At 42.8% G+C, this 19,963-nt stretch overlaps 1 protein-coding gene across 1 annotated transcript in view; it reads right to left on the minus strand.

Moving 5' to 3' along the window:
* Positions 1-19,963, minus strand: part of LOC132391062 (arylsulfatase D-like) — a 111,238-nt gene that overhangs the window by 50,222 nt on the left and 41,053 nt on the right. The window contains exons 2-3 of the mRNA XM_059963754.1: positions 4,301-4,365; positions 3,203-3,352 (exon numbers count right to left, since the gene is read on the minus strand). Coding sequence (XP_059819737.1) covers positions 3,203-3,352; positions 4,301-4,323 — 173 coding nt within the window. The 5' untranslated portion in view covers positions 4,324-4,365. The remainder of the gene's footprint in view (positions 1-3,202; positions 3,353-4,300; positions 4,366-19,963) is intronic.

Raw genomic sequence — 19,963 nt, forward strand, 5'->3', positions numbered from 1 at the left:
ATTCAATCGATCAACAAAGGCACTAATTAATACACATACTGAGGAAAGGGTAAAGCAGTACAAGAAGTCTACGCAACTTGTGGGTGAGTCCCAGTGTGGCTACCCCACACTTATTAGAACAGAACAGATGAACAATTACCTGCACCTTTGAATTTCTCCCAGAAACTACAGCCACTGCTGTTCAGCCATCATCCCTGCTTGTGTCCCTTTTCAATCAACTTTGGCCAGCTCCTTTCTCGTGCCTCTGTAATTCCCTTTGCTCCACTGTAATACCAATACATCTGACTTTAGCTTCTCCCTCTCAAATTGCAGGGTGAATTCTATCATATTATGATCACTGTGTCCTAAAGGTGCCTTTATCTTAAGCTCCCTAATCAAATCTGGTTCATTACACAACACCCAATCCAGAATCGTCTTTCCCCAAGAGGTTTCAACTCCAAGTTGCTCTAAAAAGTCATCTTGTAGGCATTCTACAAACTCTCTCTCTTGGAATCCAGCACCAATCCAATCTGTCTGCTTATTGGAATCCCTCTTGACTTTCTTAACATTGCCCTTTGGACAAGTGTTTTCTATCTCCTGTTGTAATTTGGAGCCCATATCCTGGCTACTTTTAGGAGGCCTGTATATAACTCCTATCAGGGTCTTTTTACCCTTGCAGTTACTTTGCTCTATCCACAGGATTACACATCTTCTGATTCATTGTCACCTCTTTCTAGGGATTTGATTTCTTTTTTTTTACCAAAAGAGCCACCCCACACTCTCTGCCTACCTGCCTGTCCTTTTGATACATCATGTATCTTTGGATGTTAAGCTCCGAACCATGTTGCTCTTTCAGCTACGGCTCAGTGACTCAAAGTCATACAGCCAATGTCTAACTACACTACAAGATCATCTACTTTATTCTGTATGCTGTGTGCATTCAAATATACAACTTTCACCTTGTATTCATCACTTTTTACTTGAACTCATCCCACCTAATGCAATTTTGTCTTATCATCTGCCCACCTTTCCTTACAGACAGTCTCATTTCACACTGCATCTAGTTGTATACCAACTGCGCCATCTTCAGCTCTAACAGTCCGGTTTCCATCTCCTTAAATCCTCCCCAACAGATCCGCCAAACCTGCCTGCAAGGATATGGGACCTCTTCAGGTTCAGGTGAAAACCTTGCCTTTTGTACAGTTCGTAACTTCTCCAATGCCCATCTGCCAAATCATCCTAATCTTACCCGCACTGGCAAGCATGTGGCACACGAGGTCCTGCTTTTCAGCTTTCTACCTAGCTCCCTAAATTCTCTCTTCAATACCTCCTCCCTTTTCCTACCTATGTCATTGGTGCCAATACGTACCAACACTTCTGGTTGGCCTGGCATCTGGAAGGCAACACAAAATCCAGGTGCCTCTTTCATGTCCACAGAATCTCATCTCTACTTCTCTAGCTATGGAATCCCCTATGACTACTGCAGTTCTTTTCTCCCCATTCCCTTCTGAACCACAGTGCCAGAGACCCAGTGGCTGCAGATCCCCCTGGTTGGTTGCACCTCCCACACAAAATAGTATACTTATTATTATGGGGAATGGTTACTGGAGTGCTCTGCACTGATTGCCAATTTCCTTTCCCTCTCCAGATAGTCACTCAGGTACCTGCCTCCTGCAGCCTAGGGGTGACTACCTCTCTGTAGCTCCTATCTATCACCACCTTAGTTTCCTGTATGAGCCGAAGGTCAATGAGCTTCAGCTCCATTTCACATTTTCTGAGGAGCTGCAGCTCAGCTCAAATGGTGCAAATGTGGTTAATTGGGCTGTGGAGGTCTCCCAGAACTCCCACGTCTCACACAAAGAACTCAACCCAGCCCCTGGAGCCATTCTCTCTGCATTAACAACACACAAGCAGACAAAGAATGAAGAAGGAACTTACTTCGCCCAAGACTGTTGAGCCAAATCTTCCTCACTCTAACACTGGTCCACCCACACAATGGCCGCTCCGCTTGGCCCTACGCTATTTATCTGCCTTCCTGATGAATTGCAATTTGATTGGGCCACTGGATAAAGTCAAAAGCCTGTGAATGCTTCATTTTAAATCTCTCTCTCCAACCTGTGTGTAGCCTCTTCAGGAACACTTATTACCCCTCAACCATCAGGCTCCTGACCCAGCATGGATAACTACTCACAACACTGAACTGACTCCACCAGCTGTGGACTCACTTTTAAGAACTCTACAATCATGTTCTCTTTCTTTCTTTCTAAATCTTTTTATTAGTATTAGTAATATGGACAGAATACAAATGATATATTGATAAAGAAATTACCAACATACAATCATGTTCTCAATATTGTTATTTATTATAATTTTCATTATTACTGTATTTATTGCCTTGTTTGTCTTCTTTGTACATTGGTTGTTTGTCAGTCTTTGTGTATAGTTTTTCATTGGTTCTATTGTGTTGCTTTGTTCTACTGTGACTATAGGGTGGTATATGGTAACATATATGTACTTTGATAATAAATTTACTTCAAACTTGAGTGATACAAGTGGACCCCGATTTTTGAACGTTCGCTTTACAACAGCTTACTGTTACAAAAGACCCACGTTAGTACCTGTTTTCGCTAACCAAAGAGGATTTTCGCTTCTAGGGAAAAAAGACACCCGCTTTATACTTGTGTTTACCCGAAAAAGACTACCATGACCGTGAAGCCTTGGGTGGGCAGTTGTGTGCGCATGTGTGTGCGTGTCAATTTTTTTTCTCCAAATCGATTTTGGCTTGCTGTCTTCCCAAATCTGATAAGTGAAACTACACCACACGTACAATATTTCTACTTTATATAGGCTGTATATTTATCATATCATTCCTGTTTTTACTATATGTTCATGTTATTTTAGGTTTTGTGTGTTATTTGGTATTATATGGTAGGTTATTTTTTGGGTCTGGGAACGCTCAAAAATTTCTCCCATATAAATTAATTGTAATTGATTCTTCGCTTTACGACATTTCAGCTTACAAACGGTTTCACAGGAACGGTCCACCTTCGGATAGAGGGGAAACCTGTAATTCTGTTTCCAAGGCATTAATGAGACACTTATACCAAAATCAACTCAATAATTTACCCACAGAAGCCAATGCCTTTCACTTCAATATGCATCTGCCTCCTCCAGCTCCACAATCTGCCAGGCAGGCAAAGGGTCAAAGGTCAAAAATCATTACCTTATGGTATTATTTCCATAGCAGCCAATATCGCCAATGCCGAGGTCATCTGCCATTATGAGTACAATGTTAGGCTGATAGTCAATCTCTGTGCAGTTTATACAGATCATTAGCATAGAATTGAACCACAGAATAACAGCCACAATGTTCCTGCGCAGAGAGGAGAGAGTGTGAGTAGAAAAGCTAACCTGCATTTCACTACAAATATAGAGCATTTTGTTTTAAAAGTAATTACATTAATCCATAAAATACAATGGCTTTGTCACAAATTACTAATAAATTACATCAGGGTTAATTTTCAGACTGCACCTTGGCAAGATGTGTGCTATGAGATGCAGTTCCTCACAGGAATGTCAAAAGGACCATTATACAGGAGCAAAATTAGGTCATTTGGCCCATTGAGTCAGCTCTGCCATTTGATCATGGCTGAGTTATTACCGAAGGACTGCTTCAAAGCCTCACTGCAAGAGGTCTTACAACGTGTCCCCATTATACTAGACATTTTAAACATGTTTAAACCAACAAGACACACAAAATGCTGGAGGAGCTCAGCAGCATCTAATGAAAGGAAGGGGGGAAGATGGGGGAGGGGAAGGAGAAGGAGGCTAGCTAGAAGGTGATAGGTGAAGCCAATTGGGTAGGAAAGATAAAGGGCTGGAGAGGAAGGAATCTGAGAGGAGAGGAGAGTGAACCATAGGAAGAGGGGACCCAGGGGGAGGTAATAGGCGGGTGAAGAGAGATAAGAGGCCAGAGTGGGGAATGGAAGATGAGGGGTGGATGAGGAATTTTACTTTTTTAAATGGAAGGAGAAATCGATATTCATGCCTTCAGATTGGAGGCTATCCAGATGGAATATTAGGTGTTGCTTCTCCACTCGGAGAGTGGCCTCATTGTAACACAAGAGGAGGCCATGGACCAGCATGTCGGAATGCGAAGGGGAATCGGAATTAAAATGTTTAACCACTGGGAATTTCCACTTGTGGTGGATGGAGCTACGTTTGGCAGCCACTCTTTTAATCAAGACCATTAAATAAATTTAGTTTTGGAAATGTTGCAGACGCAGCATTCTTCAAACTGATTGTGGTTTGTGAAACTTACCCAAGTTTTATATGTAACTCCATTGATTTGTCCCTCCTGGAGAAACTTTGTCTCGTTGCAGTTTTCTGGAGTGAAAAGAGAGAATTTTATTTTTAATCATTGAAGACCCTTTGAAAGAGATGTACATAAAAACAAAGAGGCAAGAACAGAGTCATGAGTAACTAGTAAAGACAAAAAGGTAGTAACTGCAAGAAGTATTTCAGTTGATATTACTTTTATTTAATTATTTATTTCACGATACAGTACAGTAACAGGCCCTTTCAGCCCAACAAGCCTACGTTGCCCAGTTACACTCATGTGACCAATTAACCTACTTGTACGTAAGTCTTTGGAATGTGAGAGGAAAGCAGAGCACCCAGAGGAAACTCACACAGTCACACAGAGAACTTACAAACTCCTTACTTTGACAGGGTTTAGAATTGACCCTATGAACTGTGCTGCTATTAAGAGAGAGAGGGAGGTGTCCAACGCACAGTCCCTGTGATTAAAAGAGAGAGAGAGAGACAGACAGAAACTGCTTGAAAGATTGATGTTACGGTTTCTCTACAAGTTGTTTACCTTTCCACAAGGACACTTGCCTGCTTGTAAAGTTCTTACAGAGAGAGGAGGACAGAGCAGGTTGATGGACAGCTGGTGATATTGGAGTATAAAAGTTGCATTGTTTGCTGTGTAACCAAAACTATGTAATCTGAGTTTGCTATTTGCTATGCATGTATCCAATTGAATGTAGAAGACAATGGTGTAGTAATGAGAGGTAGCTAAGAGATGTTTTGCTTTGAACTTGTTTGCTGTGTAACCAAAACTATGTAGTCAGCCTTGATGTAGATTATGTAGTTTGAACTTGCTATTTGCTATGCATGTACCCAATTTAGTAGGAGAATGAAATCTTAAGAATGTAGAAGACAATGGTGTGTTAATGAGAGGTAGCTAAGAGATGTAGATTAGAACATGATTAAGTCAATGGGTAGAAACAATAGTGGTGGATGTACTTGTGATACGCAACTATAGACCTTTTGGATATGCTAATGCAACTAAACCAGGAGATTGCTATAAAAAATGCTATGCATAAGGATCGGTGGGCAATCAGTGACGAGCTCACTGACTGTCTCAACTTTGATTTGCAAATTAAAGTTTAATACTTCTTGAAGAATCTTCTGCGTCTCCTGGTCGTTTGTGGGGCACGAGAAACCACGACAGTGTCCAACATGTAGAGATAGAAACCAGGTCCGCTGTTACACAGACAGACACACAGTTTCGGACACTGAACGAGCTTCGTTGCACCCAGAGGCAGGCTGGGTTTTTGGAGGATCGATTCGGGGAAATCGATCAGTGGCTCAGCAGTATGAAAGGGTGCAACAGGTAGGGAATTATTTGTGTGTCCACTCTCACCTGGGTGATAATTCCATCACTGAAGAACGGTTGTACATGTTATGGTCACAGTCGGTGACTTCAACAGGGTTTCGGAGGACAACGGGGATTTCAGACAACAGAAAGATCGACGGCATCAGCTCACCTCTCACCTCTCTCTCTCTCCAACGTTACTCAACCAACTACCTCGAACTGAACTGAACTCTCTTCATCATTGTAAGACTATATCCATTCACCCCTAGGTTTGAAAGAGCCTGGTTTTGTTCCTATTTCCACAATTATGCATATATATGTCATTGCTAACCTGTTTGATATACCTGCCTTTATATTAGTGTATTGCGTAATTACTAATAAACACTGTTAGTTATTAGCAATCCCAGACTCTAATGCGTTTTCCATTTCTGCTGGTTCTTTAACCCATCACGGGGTATGTGACATTACAGACAGTGTCGGGAATTGAAACTGGGTCACTGGCTCTAATCTCTACAATAACCTCTGCAGCACTTAACGCAGAGTAGAGGACAATTAACTTTGCACAAGACATCAGAAGTTATAAATATTTAAAGCATATAAACAAAATATGCTTGTAATCATCAAAAACATGAATGTTAAGTTAGTCCTATTTCCTATGTTTGTCTATTAGCCCTGAAAGGCAATAGACACACAAGAGCTTCTTGTTTACTTTTCTCCTTCTTTTTGTCTCCCTCCATCTATGATTCACCTGCCATGATCTCCCAGCTCCAGCTCTGTGCCCCTCCACCCTCCCTAGAACTAACTGCCTATCAACTTACACCACTGATCAGTCCATCAATCACCATGAACTCATCTCACTCCTCCCTCCTTCCTCTTTACACTGGGTATCTCTCCATTCTCAGTCCTGATGCAGGATCTTAATCTGAAATGCCGGCAGTTTCTTTTCTCCCGCAGATGCTGCTCGACTCACTAAGCCCCTCCAGCAGGTTGTTTATAGGCAAAGATAATGGTTCCTTAGTGAATTCCAGACATTCGCCCCCCATTGAGTGAAACGTTTATTTTTCATCCTCATTAACTCTCCAATCCTTACCCCAATCAACTTGAAGGTTAAGCCCTCCTGTTAACTGCTAAGGAGCCTTAAGAATGCTCAACTGTAATTAACATCTGTCCAGGGTATAGGCACAGCATATGCGTCTATATTTGTATTTTTTCACATGGGGTGGCACAGTAGCACAATGGTTCACACAATGCTTTACAGTACAGGTGATCCAGGTTCAATTGTTGCCACGGTCTGTAAGGAGGTTGTACATTCTCCCCGCACGTGGCTTTTCTCTGGGTATTCTGATTTTCCCTCACAGTCTCAAGGTGTACTGGTTGATAGGTCAACTGGTCATTGTAAATTGCCTCATGATCAGGCGCAGATTCAAATCAGGGGATTGCTGGGCAGCCTGGCTTGAAGGGCCTATTCCATGCTGTGCTTCAATAAATAAACAACATTTTGCTCTGTTCCCAAGGGTCCAACAGTGACTGAATCAATAATCCATGATCAATAACAAACGAGTGTTGTGATCCTGAAGGGATCTCTCACTCCTCTGCTGGTCTTGACAGGTAAAGAGTGGCTTTACTTGCTATATGTTCTTCTAAGCATCAAAACATACAGTGAAATGCATCAAATCAGTGAGGAATTAAGCTGGAGGCTAGCACAATTCCAGAGCCAGCACAGCAGACACACAGCTCACTAACCACAACTCTTTGGAATGTGGGAAGAGACTGGAGCACCCAGGGGACATCCATGTGGTCATGGGAGTATATAACTCCTTACAGTCAGTGGGAGGAATTGAACCCTGATTGCTGGGGTTGTAAAGCATTTTGATGCTACCGTAATGCACCATCATTTGGCAAGGCAGTACCTCTTCTTTCTTAGAGGGTTGTGCAGATTTGACATTTCATCAAAACTTTAACAAGTTTCCATAGATGCACAGCATACAGACTGGTTGTCTCATGGCCTGGTATAGAAATACCAATATCCAAGAACTAAGAGGTCTACAAAAAGTAGTGGATAGGACACAGTCTATTCCACCATTGAGCACACCTACAAGGACAGCTGCCACAAGAAAGCAGCATCTGTCATTAAGGATCCCTCATCATTCGGGCCTACAGGAAGGATGTACAGGAGTTTTAGGTCCCACACCACCAGATTCAGGAACATTTATTATCCTTCAACCATCAGGTTGGTTGAACCAGCATGGATAACTTTACTCACCCCAACACCGAACTGATTCCACAACCGATGGACTGACTCTCTTTCAAGGACTTGTCAACTCATGTTCGATCTCTTGCTCTCTTGGGCAAGGTTTATTCAATACGGTTTGTAGATTGAACTCTGCAATTCGTGTTATGGGTTTCCGGTTACTCCTTTTTTATTGCCATTTTGATCAGGGAGGACAGGTTCTGTGGCCTCTAGTCAGTGAACGACAATGCCAAATTGAACTGAACTGAACGTCCTTAAACTGTTTCAATGACTCTGTAGTTTGATGGTTTATATTCTGTGTTTTTCACTCATTTGCTGTCGTTTGCACAATCTGTTCTTTTATCCGAGTGCTGGGTGTTAGATTGTTTTTTTGAACGGGTTCTTTGTTTTGAGGCTGTCTGTGGCAACATTAATCAAGGCTGTATACTGCATACATACTTTGATAATAAATGTACTTTGAAATTTTATTACTTTTTTTTGTATTTCTGCCGTTTATCTTCTTTTGCACATTAATTATCAGTCTTTGTGTGTGGTTTTCATTGATACTACTGTACATCTTTGTTCTGCTATGGATGCCTGCAAGAAATTTAATCTCAGAGCAGTATATGATGACATACAAAGTTCATTTATATTAAAGTATATACACTATACAGGCAGCTACAAAACAAAGAAACTCAAAAGAACCTGTTAAAAAACAATAAATTTACTTTGAACTTTGAATCACTGAGAGATCCAAGCAGTAGTTTTAAGGCATATCAAATACAGGAAGTAGCAGGCAAACACAGACAATAGACAATGGGCAGTAGGTGAAGGAGTAGGCCATTTGGCACTTATAGCCAGCACTGTCATTCACTGTGGCTGATCATACACAATCAGTACCCCGTTCCTGCCTTCTCCACATATCCCTCAACCCCGCTATCTACAAGAGCTCTTTCTAACTCTCTCTTGAATGCATCCAGAGACTTGGCCTCCACTGCCTTCTGGGGCAGAGCATTCCACAAAACCACCACTCTCTGGGTGAAAAAGTTTTTCCGCATCTCTGTTCTAAATGGCCTACCCCTTATTCCTAGTTCTGGACTCACCCATCAGCAGGAACATGCTTCCTGCCTCCAGTGTGTCCAATCCCTTAATAATCTGATATGTTTCAATCAGATCCCCTCTCATCCTTCTAAATTCCAGTGCATACAAGCCCAGTCGCTTCGATCTTTCAATATATGACAGTCCTGCCATTCTGGGAATTAACCTTGTGAACCTATGCTGCACTCCCTCAATAGCAAGAATGTCCTTCCTCAAATTGCACACAATACTCCAGGTGGGGTCTCACCAGGGCCCTGTACAGCTGCAGAAGGACCTCTTTACTCCTATACTCAATTCCTCTTGTTATAAAGGCCAACATGCCATTAGCTTTCTTCGCTGCCTGCTGTACCTGCATGCTTGCTTTCATTGACTGATGTACAAGAATACCTAGATCTCGTTGTACTTCCCCTTTTCCTAACTTGACTCCATTTAGTTAGTCATCTGCCTTCCTGTTCTTGCCACCAAAGTGGATAACTTCACATTTATCCACATTAAACTGCATCTGCCATACATTTGCCCACTCACCCAACCTGTCCAAGTCACCCTGCATTCTCATAACATCCTCCTGACATTTCACACTGCCACCCAGCTTTGTGTCATCAGCAAATTTGCTAATGTTACTTTTAATCCCTTCATCTAAATCATTAATGTATATTGTAAACAGCTGCGGTCCCAGCACCGAACCTTGTGGTACCCCACTGGTCACAGCCTGCCATTCAGAAAGGGACCCATTAATCACTGCTCTTTGTTTCCTGTCAGCCAGCCAATTTTCAATCCATGTCAGTACTCTGCCCCCAATACCATGTGCCCTAATTTTGCCCACTAATCTCCTATGTGGGACTTTGTCAAAAGCTTTCTGGAAGTCCAGGTACACTACATCCACTGGCTCTCCCTTGTCCATTTTCATAGTTACATCCTCAAAAAACTCCATAAGATTAGTCAAACGTGATTTTCCCTTCATAAATCCATGCTGACTTGGACTGATCCTTCTACTGCTATCCAAATGTGTCGTAATTTCCTCTTTTATAATTGACTCCAGCATCTTTCCCACCACTGATGTCAGGCTAACCGGTCTATAATTCCCTGTTTTCTCTCTCCCTCGTGAAAAATGGGACAACATTAGCCACTCTCCAATCAGCAGGAACTGTTCCTGAATCTATAGAACATTGGAAAATGGTTACCAATGCGTCCACGATTTCCAGAGCCACCTCTTTAAATACCCTGGGATGCAGACCATCAGGTCCCAGGGACCTATCAGCCTTCAGACTCAACAGCCTATCCAACACCGTTTCTTGCCTAATATAAATTTCCTTCAGTTCATCATTTACCCTAGTTCCTTTGGCCACTATTACATCTGGGAGATTGTTTGTGTCTTCCCTAGTAAAGACAGATCCAAAGTACCTGTTCAACTCGTCTGCCATTTCCTTGTTCCCCATAATAAATTCACCCATTTCTGTCTTCAATGGCCCAGTTTTGGTCCAAACTATTTTTTTGCTATTCACATACCTAAAGAAGCTTTCACTATCCTCCTTTATATTCTTGGCTAGTTTACCTTCGTACCTCATTTTCTCTCCGCGTATTGCCTTTTTTGTTATCTTCTGTTGCTCTTTAAAAGCTTCCCAGTCCTCCGGCTTCCCGCTCATCTTTGCTATGTTATAGGTCTTCTCTTTTATTTTTTATACTATCCTTTACTTCCCTCGTCAGCCACGGCCGCCCCTTACTCCCCTTAGGATCTTTCTTCCTCTTTGGAATGAACCGATCCCGCACCTCCTGCATTATTCCCAGAAATACCTGCCATTGTTGTTCCACTGTCTTCCCTGCTAGGGTATTGTTCCATTGAACTTTGGCCAGCTCCTCCCTCATAGCTCCATAGTTACCTTTGTTCAACTGTAATATTGACACATCCGATTTTCCCTTCTCCTTCTCAAATTGTAGGTTAAAACATATCATATTATGGTCACTACCTCCTAATGGTCCGTTTACCTTGAGATCCCCGATCAAATCCGGTTCATTAACAAATCAAAGGACTGATAAATCCGTCAAAACATCCCACCGACACATTCACAAGGTTACCAATGAGCATATGCATTGTTCTACAAACAATGAATTGTTCATAGAAGCCATGGAAAAGTTGAATAAGACATACAAATGAAAGGACATGAAATCTAGCATTCACACAACAGTTTATTAATTTGGTTTCAACTCGTTGCTGCTTGCCTATCTTATCAATCTGGCAATTTGCATTTCACTTGAGAAACACCTCTTTCTCTGATGTTAAAAGATCTTATTTTAAAGGAATAAACTCTTCTCAGGCTTCCTGCCAGGTAAAGGTATCGATTATAACCCAAGAAGAGTTTATACATCATATATGCCAGGAAAGCGTAAGATCCATATTCATCTTATTTCAAAGTAAATTTATAATCAAAGTATGCATATGTTACCATGTATGTGATCTTGAGATTCAGTTTCCTGCAGACGTTCACAAGAAAACTAAAGAAATACTGTATAACCTATAAAAACAACATAAATCATAGAAACATAGAAAATAGGTGCAGGAGTAGGCCATTCAGCTGATCATCCAACTCAGAACCTTGTACCTGCTTTCTCTCCATACCCCCTGATCCCTTTAGCCACAAGGGCCATATCTAACTTCCTCTTAAATATAGTCAATGAACCGGCCTCAACTGTTTCCTGTGGCAGAGAATTCCACAGACTCACCACTCCCTGTGTGAAGAAGTTTTTCCTCATCTCAGTCCTAAAAGGCTTCCCCTTCATCCTTAAACTGTGACCCCTCGTTCTGGACTTCCCCAACATCGGAAACAATCTTCCTGCAATTAGCCTGTCCAATCCCTTCAGAATTTTATACATTTCAATAAGATCCCCCCTCAATCTTCTAAATTCCAGTGAGTATAAGCCTAGTCGATCCAGTCTTTCTTCATATGAAAGTCCTGCCATCCCAGGAATCAATCTGGTGAACCTTCTCTGTACTCCCTCTATGGCAAGAATGTCTTTCCTCAGATTAGGGGACCAAAACTACACACAATATTCTAGGTGCGGTCTCACAAAGGCCTTGTACAACTGCAGTAGAACCTCCCTGCTCCTGTACTCAAATCCTTTTGCTATGAATGCCAACATACCATTTGCCTTTTTCACCGCCTGCTGTACCTGCATGCCCACCTTCGATGACTGGTGTACAATGACACCCAGGTCTTGTTGTACCTCCCCTTTTCCTAATCGGCCACAGTTCAGATAATAATCTGTTTTCCTGTTCTTGCAACCAAAGTGGATAACCTCACATTTATCCCCATTAAATTGCATCTGCCATGAATTTACCCACTCACCTAACCTATCCAAGTCACCCTGCATCCTCTTAGCATCCTCCTCACAGCTAACACCGCCGCCCAGCTTCGTGTCATCTGCAAACTTGGAGATGCTGCATTTAATTCCCTTGATTAATTCATTAATATATATTGTAAACAACTGGGGCCCCGGCACTGAGCCTTGCGGTACCCCACTAGTCACTGCCTGCCATTCTGAAAAGGTCCCGTTTACTCCCACTCTTTGCTTCCTGTCTGCCAACAAATTCTCTATCCACATCAATAACATACCCCCAATACAGTGTGCTTTAAGTTTGCACACTAATCTTCTGTGTGGGACCTTGTCAAAAGCCTTTTTGTAAACGATTGACAAAAAACAATGTGCAAATGAAGACAAACTGAGCAAATATAAAAAAGTAATAATGAAAATATGAGTTGTAAAAGTGTCGTTGATAGTGAGTGTGTAAGTCACAGAATCAGTTCAGAGTTGTGGTGAATTAACCTCTGGTTCACAAGCCTGATAGAGTAATAACTGTTCTTGAACCTGGAGGTGAGGGACTGAAGTACTTCCTGCCCAGTGGTAGTGGTGAAAAGATGGCATGGCCTGGATGATGGGGGTCTTCGATGACGGAGTCTGCTTTCTTGTGGCAACACTCCATATAAGCGTATTCAATGGTGGTGATGGCTAAGCCTGCAATGGACTGCCACTTTTTGTAGTCTTATTTATTCTTGGACATTAGATTTCTGAATGGTCCCCTAAACCCATGAACACTACCTCATTATTCATCCTCTGCTCAACTTAATTATTTTTGTAATTTTGTTTGTTGTTATGTGCCATGTTGTACGACGTGGATGGATGATCACGGTGACCGTGGTTGCCCTTAGCAAATTCTTCTACAGAATGGTTTGCCATTACCACCTTCTGGGCAGCACCTTTAAAAAATAGGTGACCCCAGCCATTATCAATACTCATCAGTGATCATCTGCCTGGCATCAATGGTCACATAACCAGGACTTGTGAGGTGTACCATCTGCTCCTACTACCATCCACCATCTGCTCCCATGGCTTCACATGACCTTGAGTGGGGGAGCTAAGCAGATGCTACACCATGCCCAAGGGTGACCTGCAGGCTAGTGGAGAGAAGGAGTGTTTTATGCCTCCTTTGGTAGAGACGTATCTCCACCCAGCCACCCAATTTTTGAAATATACACTAATTTTTATGTCTTTCAGAGAACAGCTGCCCCAAAACAACAAATTTCATGGCGTATGCCAGTGATAATAAATCTCATTCTGATTCTGAGTTCCAATATTGAAGAATTAATTATGGAAATACTTAGCAGATCAGTCAGGATCTGAGAAGACAGAAGAAAAGATAACACTTCCGGTTGATGATATTTAATTTGTAGTTCAGCATCAACTACATTGTGCCTCAATGTTATTTGTACTGGCTTATCATTGTCACACGTACCAAGATACAGTGAAGAGCCTGCCTTGCACACTGTCCATACAGATCAGATCATTACACAGTGTATTGAGCTAGAATAAGGTAAAACAATGACAATGCAGAATAAAGGGTAAAATCCACCAAAAAGTGCAGTATAGTTATTAGGTTCTGGAAACAATTAAGGCAAAAGAGTAATTTAGCAAAGATAAAGTGCCGATGAACTAGGATTTGTGATTCTTTTGAGTAAAGTTCTTCCCAAGAACTCAAGGGTCTTAGCCTGACACGTTGACTGCTCATTCCTTTCCACAGATGCTGCCTGACCTGCTGAGTTACCCCAGCATTTTGTGTGCATTGCTTTGAATTTCCAGCATCTGCAGAATCTTGTGTTTACTCACCAAAAACACTTTAACGAAGTACAAGACTATAGAGATTTGTTCCCCCCTACCTAGAATATCCAATGATTAAGTGCCAACCGTTCTATTTATCAAAAGAGTTCTTCTCTGTGATCCTAATCACAGTTTATATACCACCAAAGGACAACAGTTATCAGGCACTTGAGATATTGAATGCTGCCATCATCCAACAAGAAACAGTCCACCCCAAAGCATTTAATTCATAGTCAGGGGCTTGTTTGAAGAAATCTTTGCCCAGTTATCATCAGCATATAACCTGCAGAACCAGGAGTGCCAACACATTTGACCACTGCTATACTATGACTAGATCACACTTCAGTAAATCTGATCACTTGGTTGTCCTGCTCTTACCTGCATACAGGCAAAGTCTAAACAGCAAGGCTCCAGAGACAGGGACAACAAAGAGGTGGTCACGGAAGGCAGAAGATCAGCTGCCGGATTGCTACGAGTCGGTGGACTGGGACGTGCTCAAGGACACAGAGGATCTATCCAAGTACACCAAAGTTGACACGGGCTTCATTAAAGCAGTCATAATGAGTGCGCCACCAAAAAATCATTCAGAGTCTTCCCCAGTCAGAAGCACACTCAGCATGAAATCAGCAAACTGCCGAGGGCCAGATCAGTGGCATTCGGGTCTGGAGGATGATACAAGAGGGCCTGGTATGATCGTCGGAAAGCCATCTCACAGGTGCAGTGGCAATTCCAGACTACACTTGAATCACTGAAGGATAGTCGATAGCTGTGGTAGGGTTTGACTGCTATTACAAAGAAAAACTAAGCAACATGGTTGACAACAGGGTTTCACCCCCAGTTGATCTCAACACCTTCTATGCTCACTTTGACTGTAAAAACATGGAGGAACTCTCAGAGCCGCCGATGACCCTGTGATTTCACTCTGAGGCCAACGTGAGAGCATCCTTCAGGTAGGTGAACCCACAGAGAGCACCCAGCACCAATGGTGTACCTGGCTAAGAACTAAAAACCTGCACTGATCACCTGGCTGGAGTGTTCACTGATAGATTTAAACTCTCACTTCAGCAGTCTGAGGTACCCACTTACTTCAAGCAGGCTTCAATTATACTGGTGCCTAAGAAAAAAGTAGTAACCTGTCCCAATGACTATCATCCAGTAACACTTATAATCACTGTGATGAAGTGTTTTGAGATGCTGGTAATGAAACATATCAACTACTGCCTGAGAAGCAACTTGGATCTGCTCCAGTTTGTCTACCAGTGCAACAGGACTACACAGACACCATTTGATTGGCTCTTCACTCAATCCTGGAACATGTGGACATCAAAAATACATACATCATGATGTTCCTTATCAATCCTCTCGAAACTAAGACAATGGCCTCATTACCTTACTGTTCAATTGTACCCTCAATTTCCTCACTTCCAGATGCCAAGCAGTTCAGATTGGCAACAGCATCTCAAAATTCAAAGTTCAAAGTAAAATTTATTATCAGAGCACATACAAATCACCGCATCACCTGAGATTCTTTCTTTGTGGGCATACTTAGCAAATCTATAGAACAGTAACTGCAAATTGTAAACATTAGGAACTGTTAATCCCATCTTTTGTATGTATGGGAGCCAAATTTTCAAAAATATATCATATTCATTTCTTAGATTATATGTAATTTTTTCAAGTGGAATACAACTATGTATTTCATTATTCCAATGATCCATAGTTAAATATAAATCAGATTTCCAAGTAACTGCAATAACTTTTTTGGCTACTGCCAATGCAATTTTTATATATTTTTTCTGATACTTATTCAATTTAAGTTTTGGTATTGTCCCTTCAATGTCTCCTAATAAAAATAATACTGGAATATGTGGGAGTTGTACTCCAGTAATTTGTTCCAATAAAAGTCTTAGATTTATCCAAAATGGTTGAATTTTAAAACAAGACCAAGTAGAATGTAAAAAAGTACCAATTTCTTGATTACATCGAAAACATTGGTCAGACATATTTGAATTTAATCTATTTATTTTCTGTGGTGTTATATATAATTGATGTAAAAATTATATTGTATTAATCTAAGTCGACCATTTATTGTATTTCTCATACTATCAGAACATAATCTTGACCAGTTTTCTTCATCAATTTTAACATTCAAATCAAATTCCCATTTTTGTCTTGATTTATGAATTCCTGATTTAATTGTCTGTTTTTGAATCAAATTATAAATACAAGATGTAAATTTTTTAATTTTTCCTTCTCGAATTAATATTTCTATTTCACTAGATTTTGGCATCAACATTGTTTGACCCAGCTTTATTCTATTGTTTCTTAGACTTACTGTGAATGCCCACAAGAAAATGAATCTCAGGGTTGTATATGTAAGGGGGGTTTCTTATTGGTGTAAAGGGGTTTCATTTTTCTTTGTTACTGTGTATGTTAATCAAAATGGCTTCTTTGTTTTGTAAAAAGTAGGAATGCTTCTTTGTTATGATAAGTGCTTTCTCTCGGTGTTTGGGTTTAGAGTTGCTGATAACAGGGATTGTATTCATTTGTTAACCAATTGGGATTAATGTTATTCTCTCTTCTGGGTCTGTAAACTATTATTGGCGTGCTTTTGGGGAGTTGGCGTGAGGGGGTGAGAGAGAGAGGATGCAATGCTGTAAGCTGGGTGACGGAACGGACCCCGAGCGGGGGGTCCGAGGCCAGGATTTTCGGCAAGGGGAGGAGACAATGATAGATGTGCCGGGGGTGCTTGGTTGATCACTTCATGTGGTCCTGAGCTACGAATCGAGGCGGTCTGAGGGGATCGAATGGTGCCCATAAGACTTTGTTAATTGAGCTCCAACAGTTGTGCACAAAGTGGTTTGGACTTTGATAAGTTTTGGCACCTTTTCTTTATTTTCTTTTCCTTCATATATACTGTATCATTATTAATCACTTAGTCCTAGTAAGATCTATAAAGTGTAATCATTTAATCGCATATGGTGTACTGTCTGTTATTTGGCGGGGTGGGGACATCACACAGCATCCACACAAGCTGGCTACCCAGTCTGGCAGGGCTGAAGGCTCCTCCCCCAGACAGAAGTGAGCTGAGTGAGCCTGAGGCATGCCAAGGGGCTACGTTGTGGGGTGTTCTGTCCGGGATTGCATTCTGTGGAATTCTGTGCGATCGCCCTCTTTAAATTATGCAGGCTGCGGGGAAGGAATGCTGGTGTGCGATTCCTGGTTATCACTGCATGCGTGTTGGGGGGAGTGCCAGGGGGATCTGTCAAGGAGATCAGCTCCTCCCTCTGTTGTTCAGTTGATCTGAGAGGTGTCGGGAAACTCAGAGGAGGCCCAGTGGGGGAACGGCTTGGGGTCTCTGGGGAAGCACGTTCCCAGCAAAGTGCCAAGGAAGTCCTGAAAGGAACAGACCCTATTCCTGAAGGCTTAGAGGGACCACGCACTCGGGTGTCGTTACGGATGGTTGGAAGCCATGCTAAAGCTATCTTCAACACCGGGGCATAAGTCAAATTGCTGTACAGTTTGTTTTACAACTGGTATTTGAAGCATTTACCCTTGACAACATTGAGGGCACTGGAGATTTGGGGTACCAGTGCCGGTGATTATCCAGATGACAGTTATTGGTCAGTGAAAATGGAGTTCTTAGAAGCCAATGTGGGGGTGCCTGAGGTTTGTGAATCATTTATGCTGATGCGTCCAGACACTGTTGAGATGGGCAGTGTTTTGATTCTGGAGGAGATCAACACCCCGCTGGTCGATGCACCCAGAGTTTCAAGCTGCTTGTGCGGATGTGTGTAGCAGCATTGGGCCGGTACAGAATTCAAACGAGAGCCCGTGGTGGTACGGTCTAGGGGAAGTATCTAAGGGTGAAATCCTCTTAGTGGACACTCAGAAACACCACGAGGGAGGGGAGTGGACCGCTGAAGACACCTCGGTGAGAGAGAGTTCACGGCGACTGGCCCTTGCAGCTGTGAAAGACGTAGGCAGCGTGTATGTGGATTATAGTACTTTGAAGAGGCACACTATCAATAACCAGAACACGCCCCTGAGGGCCGAAAAGGCGATGACCTGTCTGAGTGGTGCAAAGTGGTTTAAGGTGCTGGATCTGAGGAGTGGATGTTGCCAAATCACAATGAGTGAGGCCGACAAGGAGAAGACTGCCGCTATAGGTCCCCTAGGATTCTTCCAGTCCGAAAAGATGCCACAGGGCATATCCAGAGCCCTTGCAACCTTCCCGGTGGGCATGTGGAAGACCATGGGGGATGTGGAGGTGTCTGGAGTTTTGGCGTATGTGGATGACCTCCTGGTATTTGGATCTGCCTCGGAAGGATCTGAAGCGAGACTGTTGCAGGAGCGGCTGAGAACTAAACAGCTAAAGCTTTCTCTGGACACGTGCCAGGTCTGGCACAGGTCGCAGCTCGTGAGTGACTGTCTCTACAGGATCAAGTTTGAAGTGACGACGGAGAGACCAAATTCGCCGCAGAGACTGGCGAAAGTGATCTGGAACCAGTTGGAAGACTTACAAGTTGGGGAAGACAAAGAAAGTTATCTAGCTAAGAGTAACAGCAAACCGAGAGCCTGCAGAGGGGAGTTTGCGGAAGTGAAGCAATTGCAGACAGATCTCAGAAGAGGGTAGCAGAAGCTTGAAGGGAACCTGAAGATGACCATCGACAGTCCAGGTTAAGTGGAATACCTGAAAGTTGACCTGGAAGAAAAGGCTGGAGATAAGTTCAGTGAACTTATCTCTGGAGGCTGACCTATCTTTATCTGCTGCTTTTCAGGTCAGGGTGCAAGAAGCTGGTGGAGCAGCTGCGTTCCAAATGGAGATGAGCATAAAGCGTGAGTCAGCACTGCTGGGAAGGTGGCAAGAGTTGGAGGAGCCAGAGGAGAAGCTGACGTCTCGATTGCAGGAGGCTGAAGAGGCTGCAGGAGCAGTCCAGGCTGAGTGCTTCCGTCTGGAGAAAATCAAACAGCAGCCACCGATCGCAGAAATGAGGAAGAATACGGATTCGAAGGTTGATGTGCTGGATGGGCGGTACATGCTGCCTTTTGCTAACTTTCCCTTGATTGAGGAAAAGACCTTTGGCCCTTCTCCCAGTGAGTCAGATGTAGTGGGGAGGGCTAGCTGTGGGCAGCCTGGGTTACAGCAGGACCCGGTCACTGGACAGGGGGGCTTCAAGTTGCAGTGAGATATTGAGAGAGGTGGTAGCAAGCAGACCCGAGGTATCCCTGGTTGTGTCCGAGCCTGAAGGGTGTAGTTGAGGGGGTACAGAGGTCTTGGAGGGTTAGGAAACTCCCAGATAAGTTGTCCTATGTAGCGCCTGAGGAACAGGGCATGAGGTCTACTGTTTGGGGAGCAATGTCGCTGTTTGTGCCTGGGTTAGGATGTGTGTTGGCAGGAAGGGTTGGCAAGTTATTTAGCAGTCATGAGGACATGACTAAATTTGGTGGGGGGAGAGTGTAAGGGAGGGGTTTCTTATTGGTGTAAGGGGTTTTTTTTTCTCTTTGTTACTGCATATGTTAATCAAAATGGCTTCTTTGCTTTGTTAAAAGTAGGAATGCTACTTTCAAGTGCTTTCTCTCACAGTTTGTTTGGGTTTAGAGTTGCTGATAACGAGAATTGTATTCATTTGTTAAACAATTGGCATTAATGTTATTCTCTCTTCTGGGTCTGTAAACTATTATTGGCGGGCTTTTGGGGAGTTGGCGCGAGGGGGAGAGAGAGAGAGGATGCAATGCTGTAAGCTGGGCGACAGAATGGACCCCGAGCGGGGGTCCGAGGCTAGGATTTTCGGCAAGGAGAGGAGACGGTGACGAGGGTGCTTGGTTGATCAGTTCGGGTGGTC

The sequence above is a fragment of the Hypanus sabinus genome, chromosome 3 (genome assembly GCF_030144855.1).
Source record: "Hypanus sabinus isolate sHypSab1 chromosome 3, sHypSab1.hap1, whole genome shotgun sequence".
In the NCBI taxonomy this organism is placed as follows: domain Eukaryota; kingdom Metazoa; phylum Chordata; class Chondrichthyes; order Myliobatiformes; family Dasyatidae; genus Hypanus; species Hypanus sabinus.